At 48.5% G+C, this 20,833-nt stretch overlaps 1 protein-coding gene across 1 annotated transcript in view; it reads right to left on the reverse strand.

Annotated features, from left to right (window-relative positions):
• Positions 1-20,833, reverse strand: part of RORC (RAR related orphan receptor C) — a 48,924-nt gene that overhangs the window by 26,494 nt on the left and 1,597 nt on the right. The window contains exons 2-3 of the mRNA XM_038768471.1: positions 13,490-13,590; positions 296-350 (exon numbers count right to left, since the gene is read on the reverse strand). Of these exons, the coding sequence (XP_038624399.1) occupies positions 296-350; positions 13,490-13,590 (156 nt within the window). The remainder of the gene's footprint in view (positions 1-295; positions 351-13,489; positions 13,591-20,833) is intronic.

Below are 20,833 nucleotides of genomic sequence, written 5' to 3' on the forward strand. Positions count from 1 at the left end.
AGGGGGACGAGGGGGAGAGGAAGGAAGGGGCTCAGTCTGGGAAGGCCTCCTGGACCCTGGGCCCCCAGCCCTTCCTCCGCACCCCTCCTCAAGGACAGGGCCCATCATTTATTCATTCATTCATTCAGTCGTATTTACTGAGCGCTTACTGTGTGCAGAGCACTGTACTAAGCGCCTGGGAAGGACAAGTTGGCGACATACAGAGCCGGGCCCTACCCAACAACGGGCTCACAGTCTAGAAGGGGGAGACAGAGGACAAAACACCAATGAGTCAGCCCAGGAGCCTCTGTCACACCCGAAACCCCTCACCCTGCCAGGACTCATTTGCCAGGAAACGTTCGCCGCTCCGTCTCCGGGAACCGGAGCGAGCAGAAATCAGCCAGGGCCCGGCCCCACCCCGGGGAAATCCTCCCTCGAGTCTGACCTCCATCCCTCTCGCTGCAGGCTGAAGAAAGCAGCGTGGCTCAGTGGGAAAGAACCCGGGCTTTGGAGTCAGAGGTCGTGGGGCCAAATCCCGGCCCCGCCAATTATAATAATAATAATAATAATGGCATTTATTAAGCGCTTACTATGGGCAAAGCACTGTTCTAAGCGCTGGGGAGTTTACAAAGTGATCAGGTGGTCCCACGGGGGGCTCCCAGTCTTCATCCCCGTTTTACAGATGGGGGAACTGAGGCCCAGAGAAGTGAAGTGACTTGCCCAAAGTCCCCCAGCTGACAAGTGGCGGAGCAGGGATTTGAACCCATGACCTCTGACTCCAAAGCCCGGGCTTTTCCACTGAGCCACGCTGCTTCCCCCAATTCCCCCAATTGTCAGCTGTGTGACTGTGGGCAAGTCACTTCACTTCTCTGGGCCTCAGTTCCCTCACCTGTAAAATGGGGATTAAGACTGTAAACCCTCCGTGGGACAACCTGATCACCTTGTAACCTCCCCAGCGCTTAGAACAGTGCTTTGCACATAGTAAGCGCTTAATAAATGCCATCATTATTATGATTATTATTATTCCCATCCAGAATTCCCGTCTCCCCGAGCCCGTCTAGCCCCAGATCTCTTTCCATCCATTCATTCATTCAACTGAGCGCTTACTGTGTGCACAGCACTGTACTAAGCGCTTGGGAAGTCCAAGTTGGCAACATCTAGAGACGGTCCCTACCCAACAGTGGGCTCACAGTCTACCCAGTGTGGCCCACCCGGGATGGGCAAGAAATCCTCGCCCCCGACCCCCATCCCTAAATCTAATCTCACTCCCACCTGCTGTCTGTTGGAGCCAGGTGGGACCTCTGGGATCCCAGCGCTTAGTACAGCGCCGGGCACACAGTAAGCACCTAACGAATACCATCATCATCATCATCAATCGTATTTATTGAGCGCTTACTATGTGCAGAGCACTGTACTAAGCGCTTGGGAAGTACAAATTGCCACCGTTATTATGAGGGATGGGTGAGGAGGGGGAGATGGGGGGCCCGAGGTAATAGACGCCCCCCAGAGAGGCTGCGATTGTGGGCTGGACCCCCTCCCGCCGGGCTTTGGAGGGAAGCTGGATTGCGTTGGAGGGGGATCTGGATCTTTCCTTTTCCTGCTGACCCAAGGAGAATCAAAATCATGATGGTATTTGTTAAGCGTTTACTACAGAGCAGCAGCGTGGCTCAGTGGCAAGAGCACGGGCTTTAGAGTCAGAGGTCAATCAATCAATCAATCAATCGTATTTATGGAGAGCTTACTGTGTGCAGAGCACTGTACTAAGCGCTTGGAGTTGGCAACATCTAGAGACAGTCCCTACCCAACAGTGGGCTCACAGTCTAAAAGGGGGAGACAGAGAACAAAACCCAACATACTAACAAAATAAAATAAATAGAATAGATATGAGCAAGTAAAATAAATAAATAAATAGAGTAATAAATATGCACAAACATATATACCTATATACAGGTGCTGTAGGTCATGGGTTCGAATCCCGGCTCCCCCACGTGTCTGCTGTGTGACCTTGGGCAAGTCACTAAAGCGCTTACTGTAAGTAGTAGTAAGGCCCTACTGAGAGCTCACCTCCTCCAGGAGGCCTTCCCAGACTGAGCCCCCTCCTTCCTTTCCCCCATCCCTCCGTCTTACCTCCTTCCCTTTCCCACAGGACCTGTATAGATGTTTGTACATATTTATTACTCTATTTTACTTGTACATATCTATTCTATTTATTTTATTTTGTTAATATGTTTGGTTTTGTTCTCTGTCTCCCCCTTCTAGACTGTGAGCCCACCGTTGGGTAGGGACTGTCTCTATATGTTGCCATCTTGGACTTCCCAAGCGCTTAGTACAGTGCTCTGCACACAGTAAGCTCTCAATAAATACGATTTATTGATTGACAACTTCTCGGAGCCTCAGTTACCTCATCTGTAAAATGGGGATGATTGTGAGCCCCACGCGGGACAACCTGATCACCTTGTATCCCCCACAGCGCTTAGAACAGTGTTTTGCACGTAGTAAGCACTTAACAAATGCCGTCATTATTATTATGTGCCAAGCACCGCTCTAAGCGCTGCGGTAGATACAAGGTAATCAGATTGTCATGCGGGGCTCACAGTCTTCATCCCCATTTTCCAGATGAGGGAACTGAGGGACAGAGAAGTGAAGTGACTTGCCCAAGGTCACACAGCAGACAATAATAATAATGGTGGTATTTGTTAATCGCTTTGACAAGCAGCATGGCTCAGTGGAAAGAGCCCGGGCTTTGGAGTCAGGAGTCATGGGTTCGAATCCTGACTCTGCCAGTTGTCAGCTGTGTGACTTTGGGCAAGTCACTTCACTTCTCTGGGCCTCAGTTCCCTCATCTGTAAAATGGGGATTAAGACTGTGAGCCCCACGTGGGACAACCTGATCTCCTTGTAACCTCCCCAGCGCTTAGAACAGTGCTTTGCACATAGTAAGTGCTTAATAAATGCTATTATTATTATTATTATTATTATTATTATGTGCAAAACACTGTTCTAAGCGCTGGGGGGGCTAGAACAGTGCTTTGCACATAGTAAGCACTTAATAAATGCCATCATTATTGTTATTATGTACAAAGCACTGTTCTAAGCGCGGGGGGGGGCTAGAACAGTGCTTTGCACATAGTAAGTGCTTAATAAATGCCATCATTATTATTATTATGTGCAAAGCACTGTTCTAAGCGCTGGGGGGGCTAGAACAGTGCTTTGCACATAGTAAGTGCTTAATAAATGCCATCATTATTATTATTATGTGCAAAGCACTGTTCTAAGCGCTGGGGGCTAGAACAGTGCTTTGCACATAGTAAGCGCTTAATAAATGCCATCATTATTATTATTATTATTATTATTATTATTATTATTATTATTATTATGTGCAAAGCACTGTTCTAAGCGCTGGGAGGGGGGCTACAAGGTGATCAGGTTGTCCCACTTGGGGCTCACAGTCTTAATCCCCATTTTCCAGATGAGGTCACTGAGGCCCAGAGAAGTGAAGTGGCTTGCCCAAGGTCACACAGCAGACAAGTGGCGGAGTCGGGATTAGAACCCACGTCCTCTGATTTACAGGCCTGTGAGCCAAGCTGAAGTCCCCTCCAACAACCCATCAGCCCAACAGCTCTTCTTCCCTGGGGTGTCAGCCCCTCTCCTGGTGGGGGGGAGGTTGGGGGGCTTCGGGGGGGAGGGGAGGACCACGTGACAACCAGGTGAGACCCCCCGGCGGGCATCACCCCCGCCCCCCACCCCCAATCTCCGTGGGGCACAGCTGGGCGATGCAGAGATAGCGCTCGCATCTGTTGCGATGTGTTGCCGACTGGTCCTTCCCAAGCGCTTAGTCCAGTGCTCTGCACACAGTAAGCGCTCAATAAATACGACTGATTGATTGATTGAGGAGAGGCAGGGTCGGGGGGTGGGGGGCTTTTGGGGGGGAGGCCAAATAGGCTGGGGAGGGGGAGTCTTCTCTGCCCTTCTCTGCCCTTCTCTTCTAGACTGGGGGGCCCACTGTTGGGTAGGGACTGTCTCTCTATGTTGCCAACTTGGACTTCCCAAGCGCTTAGTCCAGTGCTCTGCACACAGTAAGCGCTCAATAAATACGACTGATTGATTGATTGAGGAGAGGCAGGGTCGGGGGGTGGGGGGCTTTTGGGGGGAGGCCAAATAGGCTGGGGAGGGGGAGTCTTCTCTGCCCTTCTCTGCCCTTCTCTTCTAGACTGGGGGCCCACTGTTGGGTAGGGACTGTCTCTCTATGTTGCCAACTTGGACTTCTCAAGCGCTTAGTCCAGTGCTCTGCACACAGTAAGCGCTCAATAAATACGATTGAATGAATGAATGAATATATATATACACATACATATATACATACATATATACATACGTATATATACATACGTACACATATACATATATATATACATATATATATATATAAGTTTGTACTTGCTAACTTGTACTTCCCAAGCGCTTAGTCCAGTGCTCTGCATCATCATCATCATCATCATCAATCGTATTTATTGAGCGCTGACTATGTGCAGAGCACTGGACTAAGCGCTTGGGAAGTACAAATTGGCAACATATAGAGACAGTCCCTACCCAACAGTGGGCTCACAGTCTAAAAGGGGGAGAATAAATACGATTGAATGAATGAATGAATGAATGAATGAATGAATGAATGCCCTGCGGTTAGGGGTCCGCCCGGATCGGGGGTCGCGGAGTCCAGGCGTCCTGCCCCTCACCCCTCTCCCTCTCGTCCCCCTCTCCATCCCATCTTACCTCCTTCCCTTCCCCACAGCACCTGTATATGTGTATAAATCAATCAATCATATTTATTGAGCGCTTACTGTGTGCAGAGCACTGGACTAAGCGCTTGGGATATGTTTGTACAGATTTATTACTCTGCTTATTTATTTATTTTACTTGTACCTATCTATTCTATTTAGTTTATTTTGTTAGTATGTTTGGTTTTGTTCTCTGTCTCCCCCTTTTAGACTGTGAGCCCACTGCTGGGTAGGGACTGTCTCTATATGTTGCCAGCTTGGACTTCCCAAGTGCTTAGTACAGTGCTCTGCACACAGTAAGCACTCAATAAATACGACTGATTGATTGATTGATTTTACTTGTACCTATCTATTCTATTTATTTTATTTTGTTCGTATGTTTGGTTTTGTTGTCTGTCTCCCCCCTTTTAGACTGTGAGCCCGCTGTTGGGTAGGGACCGTCTCTATATGTTGCCAACTTGTACTTCCCAAGCGCTTAGTCCAGTGCTCGGCACACAGTAAGCGCTCAATAAATACGATTGATTGATTGATTAATGAATTAATAATGATATTTGTTAAGCGCTTACTGTGTGCCAAGCACTGTTCATTCATTCATTCAATCGTATTTATTGAGCGCTTACTGTGTGCAGAGCACTGGACTAAGCGCTTGGGAAGTACAAGTTAGCAAGTACAAACATATATATATATATTCATTCATTCATTCAATCGTATTTATTGAGCGCTTACTGTGTGCAGAGCACTGGACTAAGCGCTTGGGAAGTACAAGTTAGCAAGTACAAACATATATATATATATATACATTCATTCATTCATTCAATCGTATTTATTGAGCGCTTACTGTGTGCAGAGCACTGGACTAAGCGCTTGGGAAGTCCAAGCTGGCAACATCTAGAGACGGTCCCTACCCAACAGCGGGCTCACAGTCTAGAAGGGGGAGACGGATGACAAAACAAAACATATTCTAAGCTCTAAGGTTGATGCAATAATGAGAATAATGATAGCATTTATTAAGCGCTTATTATGTGCCAAGCACTGTTCTAAGCTCTAATGTAGATACAATAATAAGAATAAATGATAGCATTTATTAAGCGCTTACTATGTGCCAAGCACTGTTCTAAGCTCTAATGTAGATACAATAATAAGAATAAATGATAGCATTTATTAAGCGCTTACTATGTGCCAAGCACTGTTCTAAGCTCTAAGGTAGATACAATAATAATAATAATGATAGCATTTATTAAGCGCTTACTCTGTGCCAAGCACTGTTCTAAGATCTAATGTAGATACAATAATAAGAATAATGATAGCATTTATTAAGCGCTTACTATGCACCAAGCACTGTTCTAAGCTCTAAGGTAGATACAATAATAATAATGATAACATTTATTAAGCGCTTACTATGTGCCAAGCACTGTTCTAAGCTCTAAGGTAGATACAATAATAATAATAATGATAGCATTTATTAAGCGCTTACTATGTGCCAAGCACTGTTCTAAGCTCTAATGTAGATACAATAATAAGAATAATGATAACATTTATTAAGCACTTACTATGCGCCAAGCACTGTTCTAAGCTCTAAGGTAGATACAATAATAAGAATAATGATAACATTTATTAAGCACTTACTATGCGCCAAGCACTGTTCTAAGCTCTAAGGTAGATACAATAATAAGAATAATGATAGCGTTTATTAAGCACTTACCATGTGCCAAGCACTGTTCTAAACTCTAAGGTAGATACAATAATAATAAGAATAATGATAGCATTTATTAAGCGCTTACTATGTGCTAAGCACTGTTCTAAGCTCTAAGGTAGATACAATAATAAGAATAATGATAGCATTTATTAAGCACTTACCATGTGCCAAGCACTGTTCTAAGCTCTAAGGTAGATACAATAATAATAAGAATAAATGATAGCATTTATTATGCGCTTACTATGTGCCAAGCACTGTTCTAAGCTCTAAGGTAGATACAATAATAATAAGAATAAATGATAGCATTTATTAAGCGCTTACCATGTGCCAAGCACTGTTCTAAGCTCTAAGGTAAGATACAATAATAAGAAGAATAAATGATAGCATTTATTAAACGCTTACTATGTGCCAAGCACTGTTCTAAGCTCGAAGGTAGATACAATAATAAGAATAATGATAGCATTTATTAAGTGCTTACTATGTGCAAAGCACTGTTCTAAGCGCTGGGGAGGTTACAAGATGATCAGGTTGTCCCATGTGGGGTTCACAGTCTAAAGAAGCAGCGTGGCTCAGTGGAAAGAGCCTGGGCTTTGGAGTCAGAGGTCATGGGTTCAAATCCCGACTCCACGCCTTGTCAGCTGCGTGACTTTGGGCAAGTCACTTTGCGTCTCTGGGCCTCAGTTACCTTATCTGTAAAACGGGGAGTGTGAGCCCCCCGTGGGACAACCCGATCACCTTGTAACCTCCCCAGCGCTTAGAACAGTGCTCTACACACAGTAAGCACTTAATAAATGCCATTATTATTATTATTATTATAAAAGCAGCGTAGCTCAGTGGAAAGAGCACGGGCTTTGGAGTCAGAGGTCATGGGTTCGAATCCCGGCTCCACCACATGTCTGCTGTGTGACCTCGGGCACGTCACTTAACTTCTCTGAGCCTCAGTTACCTCATCTGTAAAATGGGGATTACGACTGTCAGCCCCCCGTGGAACAATCTGATCACCTCGTATTCCCCAGTGCTTAGAACAGTGCTTTGCACATAGTAAGCACTTAAATGCCATCATCATTATTATTTTTTTTTCCAGATAAGGGAACTGGGGCACAGAGAAGTGAAGCGGCTTGCCCAAAGTCACACAGCTGACAAGTAGCGGAGCGGGATTAGAACTCACGACCTCTGACTCCCAAGCCCGTGCTCTTTCCACTAAGCCACACAGTCCATCCGAGGGTGGGAGGTTTCAAAGGCCTGCGTGGAAGAGGGGGCTGCAGGCTAAATTAATTGGGTGGGGGGGTGGGGGGGTCCTGAGACCCGGATCCGTGCGGGGGATGGGGGCCAGAATCCAGAATCCAGAATCCAACTGGGAACAGCTTTCCAGCCCCCTCCCCATTATTAGAGCATCCCAGAGGTGGGTGAGGAGGAGTCGGGGAGGGGAGACTCCAAATGCTAGAGAAACAGCGTGGCCCAGTGGAAGGAGCCCGGGCTTTGGACCCAGAGGTCATGGGTTCGAATCCCGACTCCACCATATGTCTGCTGTGTGACTTTGGGCAAGTCACTTAAATTCTCTGGGCCTGTTACCTCATCTGTAAAATGGGGATTAAGACTGTGAGCCCCACGTGGGACAACCTGATCACCCTGTATCCTTCCCAGTGCTTAGAACAGTGCTTTGCACATAGTAAGCGCTTAACAAATGCCAATTATTATTATTATGCTGGGCGATTCCCCCCAGCTCCGCCTCCACTTTCCCCAAGCCAGGGCGAGAGTAACTGGTCTTCAGTTGCAACGAGAGGGAGCGAGGTTAGACTCAGGAGACGGGGGAGGAGTGAGGGTCACGCTCTGACTCTCCCCCAGTGACCCAGCACTGACCACCGGACACTTTTGACTCTCATCATCATCATCATCATCATCAATCGTATTTATTGAGCGCTTACTATGCGCAGAGCACTGTACTAAGCACTTGGGAAGTACAAATTGGCAACATATAGAGACACTCCCCTCTCATTCATTCGATCGTATTTATTGAGCACTTACTGTGTGCAAAGCACTGTACTGAGCGCTAGGGAAGTACAAGTTGACAATAATACGATTGATGATGATGATGATATAGAGACCCAACTCTCCCCAGTGACCCAATATAAATAATCTGATACCTCTGACTCTCCCCTCTCCCTCCCTGACTCTCCCCCAGTGACTCAACCTGAGCCGCTAGTCCAAAATTCTGCCCAAACTCCACTTAAGCATGAGTGCCTTTTTCCCTCCGGTATTTGTTAAGCGCTTACTATGTGCCAGGCACTGTACTAAGAGCTGGGGTAGATATAAGACAATCAGGTTGGACAACAGTCCATGTCCCACTAGGGCTCACAGTCTTAATCCCCATTTTATACTACTATTAATAATGGTATTTGTTAAGCGCTTACTAGGTGCCGAACACTATCCTAAACACTGGGGTAGATACAAGACAATCAGGTTGGACAACAGTCCACGTCCCACTAGGGCTCACAGTCTTAATCTCCATTTTATACTACTATTAATAATGGTATTTGTTAAGCGCTTACTAGGTGCCGAACTCTATCCTAAGCACTGGGGTAGACACAAGACAATCAGGTTGGACAACAATCCACGTCCCACTAGGGCTCACAGTCTTAATCTCCTTTTTATACTACTATTAATAATGGTATTTGTTAAGCGCTTACTAGGTGCCGAACACTATCCTAAGCACTGGGGTAGATACAAGACAATCAGGTTGGACAACAGTCCACGTCCCACTAGGGCTCACAGTCTTAATCTCCATTTTATACTACTATTAATAATGGTATTTGTTAAGCGCTTACTAGGTGCCGAACTCTATCCTAAGCACTGGGGTAGACACAAGACAATCAGGTTGGACAACAATCCACGTCCCACTAGGGCTCACAGTCTTAATCTCCTTTTTATACTACTATTAATAATGGTATTTGTTAAGCGCTTACTAGGTGCCGAACACTATCCTAAGCACTGGGGTAGATACAAGACAATCAGGTTGGACAACAGTCCACGTCCCACTAGGGCTCACAGTCTTAATCTCTATTTTATACTACTATTAATAATGGTATTTGTTAAGCGCTTACTACGTGCCGAACACTATCCTAAGCACTGGGGTAGATACAAGACAATCAGGTTGGACAACAGTCCATGTCCCACTAGGGCCCACAGTCTTAATCTCCATTTTATACTACTATTAATAATGGTATTTGTTAAGCGCTTACTACGTGCCAAACTCTATCCTAAGCACTGGGGTAGATACAAGACAATCAGGTTGGACAACAGTCCATGTCCCACTAGGGCTCACAGTCTTAATCTCCTTTTTATACTACTATTAATAATGGTATTTGTTAAGCGCTTACTAGGTGCCGAACACTATCTCACAGTCTTAATCTCCTTTTTATACTACTATTAATACTGGTATTTGTTAAGCGCTTACTAGGTGCCGAACACTATCCTAAGCACTGGGGTAGACACAAGACAATCAGGTTGGACAACAATCCACGTCCCACTAGGGCTCACAGTCTTAATCTCCTTTTTATACTACTATTAATAATGGTATTTGTTAAGCGCTTACTAGGTGCCGAACACTATCTCACAGTCTTAATCTCCTTTTTATACTACTATTAATACTGGTATTTGTTAAGCGCTTACTAGGTGCCGAACACTATCCTAAGCACTGGGGTAGACACAAGACAATCAGGTTGGACAACAATCCACGTCCCACTAGGGCTCACAGTCTTAATCTCCTTTTTATACTACTATTAATAATGGTATTTGTTAAGCGCTTACTAGGTGCCGAACACTATCTCACAGTCTTAATCTCCTTTTTATACTACTATTAATACTGGTATTTGTTAAGCGCTTACTAGGTGCCGAACACTATCCTAAGCACTGGGGTAGACACAAGACAATCAGGTTGGACAACAATCCACGTCCCACTAGGGCTCACAGTCTTAATCTCCTTTTTATACTACTATTAATAATGGTATTTGTTAAGCGCTTACTAGGTGCCGAACACTATCCTAAGCACTGGGGTAGATACAAGACAATCAGGTTGGACAACAGTCCACGTCCCACTAGGGCTCACAGTCTTAATCTCCATTTTATACTACTATTAATAATGGTATTTGTTAAGCGCTTACTACGTGCCGAACACTATCCTAAGCACTGGGGTAGATACAAGACAATCAGGTTGGACAACAGTCCATGTCCCACTAGGGCCCACAGTCTTAATCTCCATTTTATACTACTATTAATAATGGTATTTGTTAAGCGCTTACTACGTGCCAAACTCTATCCTAAGCACTGGGGTAGATACAAGACAATCAGGTTGGACAACAGTCCATGTCCCACTAGGGCTCACAGTCTTAATCTCCTTTTTATACTACTATTAATAATGGTATTTGTTAAGCGCTTACTAGGTGCCGAACACTATCTCACAGTCTTAATCTCCTTTTTATACTACTATTAATACTGGTATTTGTTAAGCGCTTACTAGGTGCCGAACACTATTCTAAGCACTGGGGTAGATACAAGACAATCAGGTTGGCCAACAGTCCACGTCCCACGAGGTCTCACAGTCTTAATCTCCATTTTATACTACTATTAATAATGGTATTTGTTAAGCACTTACTAGGTGCCGAACACTATCCTAAGCACTGGGGTAGATACAAGACAATCAGGTTGGACAACAGTCCACATCCCACTAGGGCTCACAGTCTTAATCTCCTTTTTATACTACTATTAATAATGGTATTTGTTAAGCGCTTACTAGGTGCCGAACACTATCCTAAGCACTGGGGTAGATACAAGACAATCAGGTTGGACAACAGTCCACGTCCCACTAGGGCTCACAGTCTTAATCTCCATTTTAGAGTTAAGGTAACCGAGGCCCAGAGAAGTGAAGTGACTTGTCCAAGGTCATACAGCAGACAATTGGTGGATTCGGGATTAGATCCCAGGTCCTTCTGACTCCCGGGCCCGTGCCATGCTGTTTCTCTGGATGGGGCCTCCCCGCCAAAGCCCAGACCAAATTCCCGATTATCCAGGGTCGTGGGTGACCTGGGCTCTGGCCCCCCAACCTCCCACCGGAGGAGGAGAGATCTTCTCTTCCTAGCAACTCTTCGCAGAGATAGACTGGAGAGATCTCCCCCCCGGTCCCTATGCAGAGACACAGGAGAGAGATGTGCACCCCCTCTCCCCCACCCGAGGGAGAATCTAGAAGCCCGTGAGTGTTCTAGACACCCTCGATAGAGAATTGGGGATCACCATGGGGATCACCCCTCTTTGTGGGGAAGGAGAGGGAGCGAGGGAGGAAGAAGGGGGGGGACCGAATCAAGCCAGGGAAGAGGAGGCAGGAGGGGGGGAAATAGAGGCTGGGAGTGGAAATAAGAGTCATGAGACCGGAGAGAGAGGGGAAACAGAGAAAGAAAGGAGGGGAAACAGAGGCAGGGAGGGGAAACAGAGATTTATTTATGTATTTTACTTGTACATATCTATCCTATTTATTTTATTTTGTTAGTATGTTTGGTTTTGTTCTCTGTCTCCCCCTTTTAGACTGTGAGCCCACTGTTGGGTAGGGACTGTCTCTATATGTTGCCAATTTGTACCTCCCAAGCGCTTAGTACAGTGCTCTGCACATAGTAAGCGCTCAATAAATACGATTGATGATGATGACGATGATGGAGAAAGACAGTAAAGAGGAGACAGGTAAAGGGGAAAAAGGAGACAGGGAGGGGAAACAGGAACAGCGGGGGAGACAGAGCAGGGAAGGGGAGAAAGACAAGGAGGGAGTATACAGGCAGGGAAGGGGGAGAGAGGCAGGAAAGAGGAGGCAGAGGCAGGGAAGGGGGGGAAACAGAGGCAGGGAGGGGAAACAGAGGCCCGGAAAGGGAGACAGACAAGGTAGCGGGAAACAGAGGCAGGGAGGGAGGAAACAAGGCACAGAGAGGGAGAAAGAGACACAGAGAGGGATACAGAGACACAGAGAGGGAGACAGAGGCAGGGAAGGGGGGAAAGAGAGGCAGGGAGGGGGAAAACAGAAGCACGGAGAGGGAGACAGAGACATGGAGAGGGAGACAGACACGAAGAGGGAGACACGGAGAGGAAGACAGAGACACGGAGCGGGAGACAGGTACGGAGGGGGAGAAAGAGACACGGAGACCATGTTCTCTGTCTCCCCCTTCTAGACTGTGAGCCCACTGCTGGGTAGGGACTGTCTCCATATGTTGCCAACTTGGACTTCCCAAGCGCTTAGTACAGTGCTCTGCACACAGTAAGCGCTCAATAAATGCGATTGATTGATTGACTGAGAGGGAGACAGAGGCAGGGAAGGGGGAGACAGGCAGGGAGGAGGGAAACAGAAACAGGGAAGAGGGGACAGAAGTAGGGAAGAAGAGACGGAGGTAGGGAGGGGAAACAGAGGCAGGAAAGGGGGAGAGGCAGGAAAGAGGAGACAGAGACAGGGAGGGGAAACAGAGGCCCCGAGAAGGAGACAGAGGCAGGGTCTCATCATCATCATCAATCATATTTATTGAGCGCTCACTGTGTGCAGAGCACTGTACTAAGCGCTTGGGAAGTCCAAGTTGGCAACATATAGAGACAGTCCCTACCCAGCAGTGGGCTCACAGTCTAAAAGGGGGAGACAGAGAACAAAACCAAACATACTAACAAAATAAAATAAATAGAATAGATATGTACAAGTAAAATAGAGTAATAAATATGTACAAACATAATATACATCTATGCAGGTGCTGTGGGGAAGGGAAGGAGGTAAGATGGGGGGGATGGAGAGGGGGACGAGGGGGAGAGGATGGAAGGGACTCAGTCTGGGAAGGCCTCCTGGAGGAGGTGAGCTCTCAGTAGGGCCCTGAACGGAGGAAGAGAGCTAGTTTCCTAGCTAGGCCCTAGGGTCTGGGCTTCCCTGGTTCCCTGGGCCCCGGGTCTGGGTTCGAGGTGCCCCCCGGCCTGGGTTCCATCCTTCCCCCGTCCCCACGCCCCCCAGGTCGCCCTCCCCAACTTACTCCTCATGGCCAAGAGCCGTCGGTGGGCGGGTGGACAGCGTCCGAGGGATGGGCAGGCCGGGCCGAGCAGGGCTCTCAGACCCTGGGCGGACACCTGCGCTCTGCCCGGGGCCAGAGGGGGCTGGCCATGGGGACCCAGGGGTCCCGGGGGTGGGACCGTCCCCCCCCCCAGCCCCCCCACCACACACTGTTGGCCAATCGGTGTCCCCGGGAGGTCCCGGGCTGGTGGGGAGGGGGGAAGAAGGAGCGTGGGCCCGACGGGGCGGTGGAAAGTTGGAAACCGCAGCTCGAAGCCACAGCTACTGCTCACACGCAGGTGGGGAAGGGGACCCCCCCCTCGCCCCCTCCCCATCTCTCCATCTCCCTCCTTCCCCCACCCCGGAGTCCCACCTCTCCCTAACCCCCTCCCTTTTTTTAATGGCATTTATTAAGCGCTTACTGTGTGCAAAGCACTGTTCGAAGCGCCGGGGAGGTTACAAGGTGATCAGGTTGGCCCAGGGTGGGGGCTCACGGTCCTCATCCCTATTTGACAGATGAGGGAACTGAGGCACAGAGAAGTTAAGTGGCGTGTGGCTCCGTGGAAAGAGCCCGGGCTTTGGAGTCAGAGGGCATGGGTTCGAATCCCGACTCCACCGCAACTCTGCCGTGTGACCTCGGGCAAGTCACTTAACTTCTCTGAGCCTCAGCGACCTCATCTGTGAAAATGGGGATGAAGACTGTGAGCCCCAAGTGGGACAACTTGATCACACTGTATCCCCCCCCGGTGCTTAGAACAGTGCTTGGCACATAGTAAGCGCTTAACAAATGTCATCGTTATTATTAAGTGACTTGCTCAAAGTCACACAGCTGACAATTGGCGGAGCTGGGATTTGAACCCATGACTTCTGACTCCAAAGCCCGTGCTCTTTCCACTGAGCCACGCTGCTTCCTTCTCTCCATACCCCCCCCAACCTTAAGCCCCTGTTCCCATCAGTAAGCGCTCAATAAATACGATTGATTGAATGAATGAATGAATCATGGCCTAGTGGCTAGAGCCCGAACCTGGGAATCAGAAGGTCATGGGTTCTAATCCCGGCTCCTCCACTTGTCTGCTGTGTGACCTTGGACACGTCACTTAACTTCTCTGGGTCTCAGTTACCTCATCTGTAAAATGGGGATTAAGACTGTGAGCCCCACATGGGACAACCTGATAACCTTGCAAGCAGCGTGGCTCCGTGGAAATAGCTTTGGAGCCAGAGTTCATTGTCAGCTGTGTGACTTTGGGCAAGTCACTTAACTTCTCTGGGCCTCAGTGACCTCATCTGTAAAAATGGGGATTAAGACTGTCAGCCCCCACTGGGACAACCTGATCGTTTTGTAACTTCCCCAGAGGTTAGAACAGTGCTTTGTACATAGTAAGCGCTTAATAAATGCCATTATTATTATTATTATTATTACCCTAGCACTTAGAACGGTGCTTGGCACATAATCAGTGCGTAATAAATGCTATTATTATTGTTCTTATAACCCGCTCCCCTCCTCCCTCCACTCCTTCTCCCCATAACCCCTTTCTCCCTTAACCCTCTCCCTTTTCCCCATAGCCCCTTCCCTCTTCCCTTAACCCTCTCTCTCCTTGTCCCTTCCCTTTCGCTTCCCACCTCCAGCTCCCTTCCCGCCCCCCTCCCAGAAAAGACGGACAGACGGACAAATGGACAGATAGATGGGTTTGGCAAAGTGGGGAGCTCTCTCTACGACCCGGCGTCTTGGGGAGCGGGTTTATCTCTGCAGAATCCCCCCACTCCTAGGGGGGAGAACGTTCCCCCAGGCAATTCCTCAACTGATAATAATAATAATAGTATTTGCTATATATATATATATATATATGCATATATATATATTTGCTATGTATATATGTTTGTACATATTTATTACTCTATTTATTTTACTTGTACATATCTAGTTTAGTTAGCATGTCTGGTTTTGTTCTCTGTCTCCCCCTTTTAGACTGTGAGCCCACTGTTGGGTAGGGACTGTCTCTATATGTTGCCAATTTGTACTTCCCAAGCGCTTAGTACAGTGCTCTGCACATAGTAAGCGCTCAATAAATACGATTGATGATGATGATGATTTGCTAAGCGCTTATTAAATAATGGTGGCATTATGAAGCGCTTACTATGTGCAAAGCACTGTTCTAAGCGCTGGAGAGGTTACAAGATGATCAGGTTGTCCCATGGGGGGGGCTCACAGTCTTCATCCCCATTTTACAGATGAGGTAACTGAGGCCCAGAGAAGTTAAGTGACTTGCCCAAATTCACACAGCTAATTGGCAGAGGCCGGATTTGAACCCATGACCTCTGCCTCCAAAGCCCGTGCTCTTTCCCACTGAGCCACGCTGCTTCTGCAGAACACCGTTCTAAGCTCTGGGGGGGATACAAGGTGATCAGGTTGTCCCACGGAGGGCTCACAGTTTTAAGCCCCATTTTACAGATGAGGGACCTGAGGCACGGAGATATTAAGTGACGAAGTCACACAGCTGACAATTGGCGGAGGTGGGATTTGAACCCATGACCCCTGACTCCAAAGCCCGGGCTCTTTCCACTGAGCCAAGCTGCTTCTCTGTACTTGTACAACTTGAACTTCCCAAGCGCTTAGTCCAGTGCTCTGCACAGAGTAAGCACTCAATAAATCCGATTGATGATGATGAAAAGGGGGGCGTCGAGGGGGTCCCAACTTGCCCTGGAGGGGGAGGGGGATCTTATTGCCCAATGGGCCTGTTTCTGCCCCCTCCCCACCCCCGCTGGGCCCGCTCCCCCCAAGCAGGCCCCCCGCCCCCCCCCCCCCCCCCCCGCGCTGACCTCTTTTCCTGGGCCCGGAGTCAGCGTTTCCGTGGGGCCTGCGGCCGGGGGAGGGGAAGGGCACAGGGACGAGCTGATGAAATCCGCTGAGCTGAGCAAAGCCCCTTCCCCCCACTCCCCACCCCCCCAGGACCGAGAGACCCCCCTCCTCTGCCTGGCGCTGCAGCAGGAGGGATGCGAGGGAGACCCCAAGGGCGTGGACTGAGGTGCAGGGGCCCTGCCGGGGGAGGACCACCTCTGGGCCTTCTCATCAATCAATCGTATTTATTGAGCGCTTACTATGTGCAGTGCACTGGCCTTCTGATTTCAGTGCGGACGTCCCCACCGTGAGTTTGCCCTCCATCCCTCCTGCTGCAGCGGCCCCCTCTACCTCCACCAGGCCGCCTCTGCCCCCCGTTCACACCTCGGCTCCGGTTAACCACGGGGATTCCCACCTGAGCCCAGCCTCGCCACAGCGCCCAGAGGCCCGCGGATGGGGATGGTGGGGGTTTCTTCCACTGCCCCCCTGCCTCCAAACCTCAGTACTTCCAGGTTCATCTCACTGCCGGTATCTCTCCCGCCTCCTCATCTCCCATGTCTTTTCAACTCCCCAACTCTCTGTCCTTGTCTCTCCCGTCTCCTCCATGTCCCCTGTCTCTCCACTCAACTCCCCTACCTCTCTGTCCTTGTCTCTCCTGTCTCCTCCATGTCTCCTGTCTCTCCAACTCCCCAGCTCTCCTGTCTCCTTCATCTCCGTCTCCTTCCATCTCTCCTGCCTCTCCCTGTCTTTCCTATTCCTCTCCACCTCCCCTATCTCTCTCCATCTCTCCTGTCTCCTCCATCTCCCTCTCTCCTTCCTTCTCTCCTGCCTCTCCCTGTCTTTCCTATTCCTCTCCACCTCCCCTATCTCTCTCCATCTCTCCTGTCTCCTCCATCTCCCTGTCTCCTTCCTTCTCTCCTGCCTCTCCCTGTCTTTCCTATTCCTCTCCACCTCCCCTATCTCTCTCCATCTCTCCTGTCTCCTCCATCTCCCTGTCTCCTTCCTTCTCTCCTGCCTCTCCCTGTCTTTCCTATTCCTCTCCACCTCCCCTATCTCTCTCCATCTCTCCTGTCTCCTCCATCTCCCTGTCTCCTTCCTTCTCTCCTGCCTCTCCCTGTCTTTCCTATTCCTCTCCACCTCCCCTATCTCTCTCCATCTCTCCTGTCTCCTCCATCTCCCTGTCTCCTTCCTTCTCTCCTGCCTCTCCCTGTCTTTCCTATTCCTCTCCACCTCCCCTATCTCTCTCCATCTCTCCTGTCTCCTCCATCTCCCTGTCTCCTTCCTTCTCTCCTGCCTCTCCCTGTCTTTCCTATTCCTCTCCACCTCCCCTATCTCTCTCCATCTCTCCTGTCTCCTCCATCTCCCTCTCTCCTTCCTTCTCTCCTGCCTCTCCCTGTCTTTCCTATTCCTCTCTCCCGTCTTTCCATGTCCCAGATCTCTCGTTATGTCCCCAGATCTCTCGTTATGTCTCTCTGTCTCTCCTACCTCTTCCATCTCTCCTGTCTCCCTCCATCTCTCCTGCCTCTCCCTGTGTGTGGCCTGAAAGCCACAGCACCTGTATATATGTATGTACATATTTATTACTCTATTTATTTATTTTACTTGTACATATCTATTCTATTTATTTTATTTTGTTAGTATGTTTGGTTTTGTTGTCTGTCTCCCCCTTTTAGACTGTGAGCCCACTGTTGGGTAGGGACTGTCTCTATATCTTGCCAACTTGTACTTCCCAAGCACTTAGTACAGTGCTCTGCACACAGTAAGCGCTCAATAAATACGATTGATGATGATGATGATGAAATCAGAGGAAGCAGTGGGTTGGGTGGCTGGAGGAGAGAAGGGGAAGCGGCAGAAAAGTTTGGCCTAGGGGACAGAGCACAGGCTTGGGAGTTACAAGGACCTGGGTTCTGGTCTCGGCTCACCACTCATCCGCTGTGTGACCTCGGGCAGGTCACTTAACCTCTCTGTGCCTCAGGTGCCTCATCTGTAAAATGGGGATTAAGACTGTGAGCCCCATCTAGGACAGGGACTGTGTCCAGCTGGATTATCCTCTATCTACCCCAGTGCTCAGAACAGTGACTGGCACATAATAAGCACCTAACAAATACTGTTATTATTACCATTATTATAAAGAAATGTACCTTGGACATTATACTCACAAGACCTGGGTTCTAATCCCGGCCCTGCCCTTGTCTGCTGTGGGACCTAGGGCAAATCACTTAATTTCTCTGAGCCTCAGTTTCCCCTAGACTGCAAGCTCATCATGGGCAGGGAACGTATCTGCTATTTCTGTTGCACTGTACCCTCCCAAGCACTTAGTACAGTGCTCTGAACATAGTAAGTGCTCAATAAATACCACTGATTGATCGATTGATCTGCAAAATGGGAATCCAATACCTGCTGTTCCTCCCATTTAGATTGTGAACCCCCTGTGAGGTGGGAACTGCATCCGATCTGACCAACTGTTATCTACCCCAGCGCTTAGAGAAGCCACATGGCTTAGCGGACAGAGCCCAGGCCTGGGAGAAAGAAGGTCATGGGTTCTAATCCTGCCTCCGCTGCTTGTCTGCTGGCTGCTTGACTGCTTGGGCAAGTCACTTCACTTCTCTATGGCTCAGTTCCCTCATCTGGAAAATGGGGATTAAGACTGTGAGCCCCATCTGAGACGGGGACTGTGTCTGGCCCATTTACTTCGTATCTCTCCCAGCACTTAGCACAATTCATTCATTCATTCAATCGTATTTATTGAGTGCTTACTGTGTGCAGAGCACTGTACTAAGCGCTTGGGAAGTACAAGTCGGCAACATCTAGAGACGGTCCCTACCCAACAACGGGCTCACAGGCTAGAAGGGGGAGACAGACAACAAAACAAAACATGTAGACGGGTGTCAAAATCGTCAGAACGAATAGAATTAAAGCTATATGCACATCATTAACAAAATAAATAGAATAGTAAATATGTACAAGTGAAATAGAGTAATAAATCTGTACAAATATACATACAAGTGCTGTGGGGAGGGGAAGGAGGTAGGGCGGGAAGGATGGAGAGTAGGAGAGGAAAAAGGGGGCTCGGTTTGGGAAGGCCTCCTGGAGGAGGTGAGCTCTCCGTAGGGCTTTGAAGGGAGGAAGAGAGCTAGTTTGGTGGATGTGTGGAGGGAGGGCATTCCAGGCCGGGGGTCGACGGTGGGACAGGTGAGAACGAGGTACAGTGAGGAGGTTAGCGGTGGCAGAGGAGCAGAGGGTGCGGGATGGGCTGGAGAAGGAGAGAAGGGAGGGGAGGTAACAGGGGGCGAGGGGATGGACGGCCTTGAAGTCGAGAGTGAGGAGTTTTTGATTGATGCACAGGTTGACAGGCAGCCCCTGGAGATTTTTGAGGAGGGGAGTGACATGCCCAGAGCCTGGTATATAGTAAGCATAGTAAGCAATTGAGAAATATCAATCAATCAATCAATCAATCGTATTTATTGAGCGCTTACTGTGTGCAGAGCACTGTACTAAGCGCTTGGGAAGTCCAAGATGGCAACATATAGAAGCAGTCCCTACCCAACAGTGGGCTCACGGTCTAGGAGGGGGAGACAGAGGACAAAACCAACCATACTAACAAAATTAAATAAATAGAATAGATATGTACAAGTAAAATAGAGTAATAAATATGTACAAATATATATGCAGGTGCAGTGGGGAAGAGAAGGAGGTAAGATGGGGGGGACGGAGAGGGGGACGAGGGAGAGAGGAAGGAAGGGGGTCAGTCTGGGAAGGCCTTCTGGAGGTCTTTCACTTCACAATTATTGTTACTGGGGGTCCTCGTCTCCCCGTGGAGCAGCTTCTGGCGGACACCAGTGGACACTGGTGGGGGTGGGTGGGTGGCTGTGTGCCACGTCCTCATCAGCTATGCAGGCAAGAAGAAGCTGCTGAGGTTGGAAGGAGAGGCCCCCTCACCCCCAAAGGGAAATGAATCAGATTCGGGTCATCTCCGCTCTGCCCCCTCTCCCGCCTCCACAGATGGAGAAGAGGTGGGCCCGGGGAGGGGGGAGAACGGTGAGGGGCTGAGCGTGAAGATAATAATAATAATTATGGTATTTCTTAAATGCTTACTATGTGCCAGGCACGGTACTAAGCGCTGGATCAATCATTCAATCAATCAATCATATTTATTGAGCACTTACTGCGTGCAGAGCACTGGACTAAGCGCTTGGGAAGTCCAAGTTGGCAGCATATAGAGACGGTCCCTACCCAACAGTGGGCTCACAGTCTAGAAGGGGGAATCTTTCACTGTACTTCTCAAGTGCTTAGTACAGTGCTCTGCACACAGTAAGCGCTCAGTAAATACGATTGATGATGATGATGATATTTGTACATATTTGTTACTCTATTTATTTATTTATTTTACTTGTACACATCTACTCTGTTTTATTTTGTTAGTATGTTTGGTTTTGTTCTCTGTCTCCCCCTTTTAGACTGTGAGCCCACTGTTGGGTAGGGACTGTCTCT

The sequence above is a fragment of the Tachyglossus aculeatus genome, chromosome Y4, assembly GCF_015852505.1.
Source record: "Tachyglossus aculeatus isolate mTacAcu1 chromosome Y4, mTacAcu1.pri, whole genome shotgun sequence".
Taxonomy (NCBI): domain Eukaryota; kingdom Metazoa; phylum Chordata; class Mammalia; order Monotremata; family Tachyglossidae; genus Tachyglossus; species Tachyglossus aculeatus.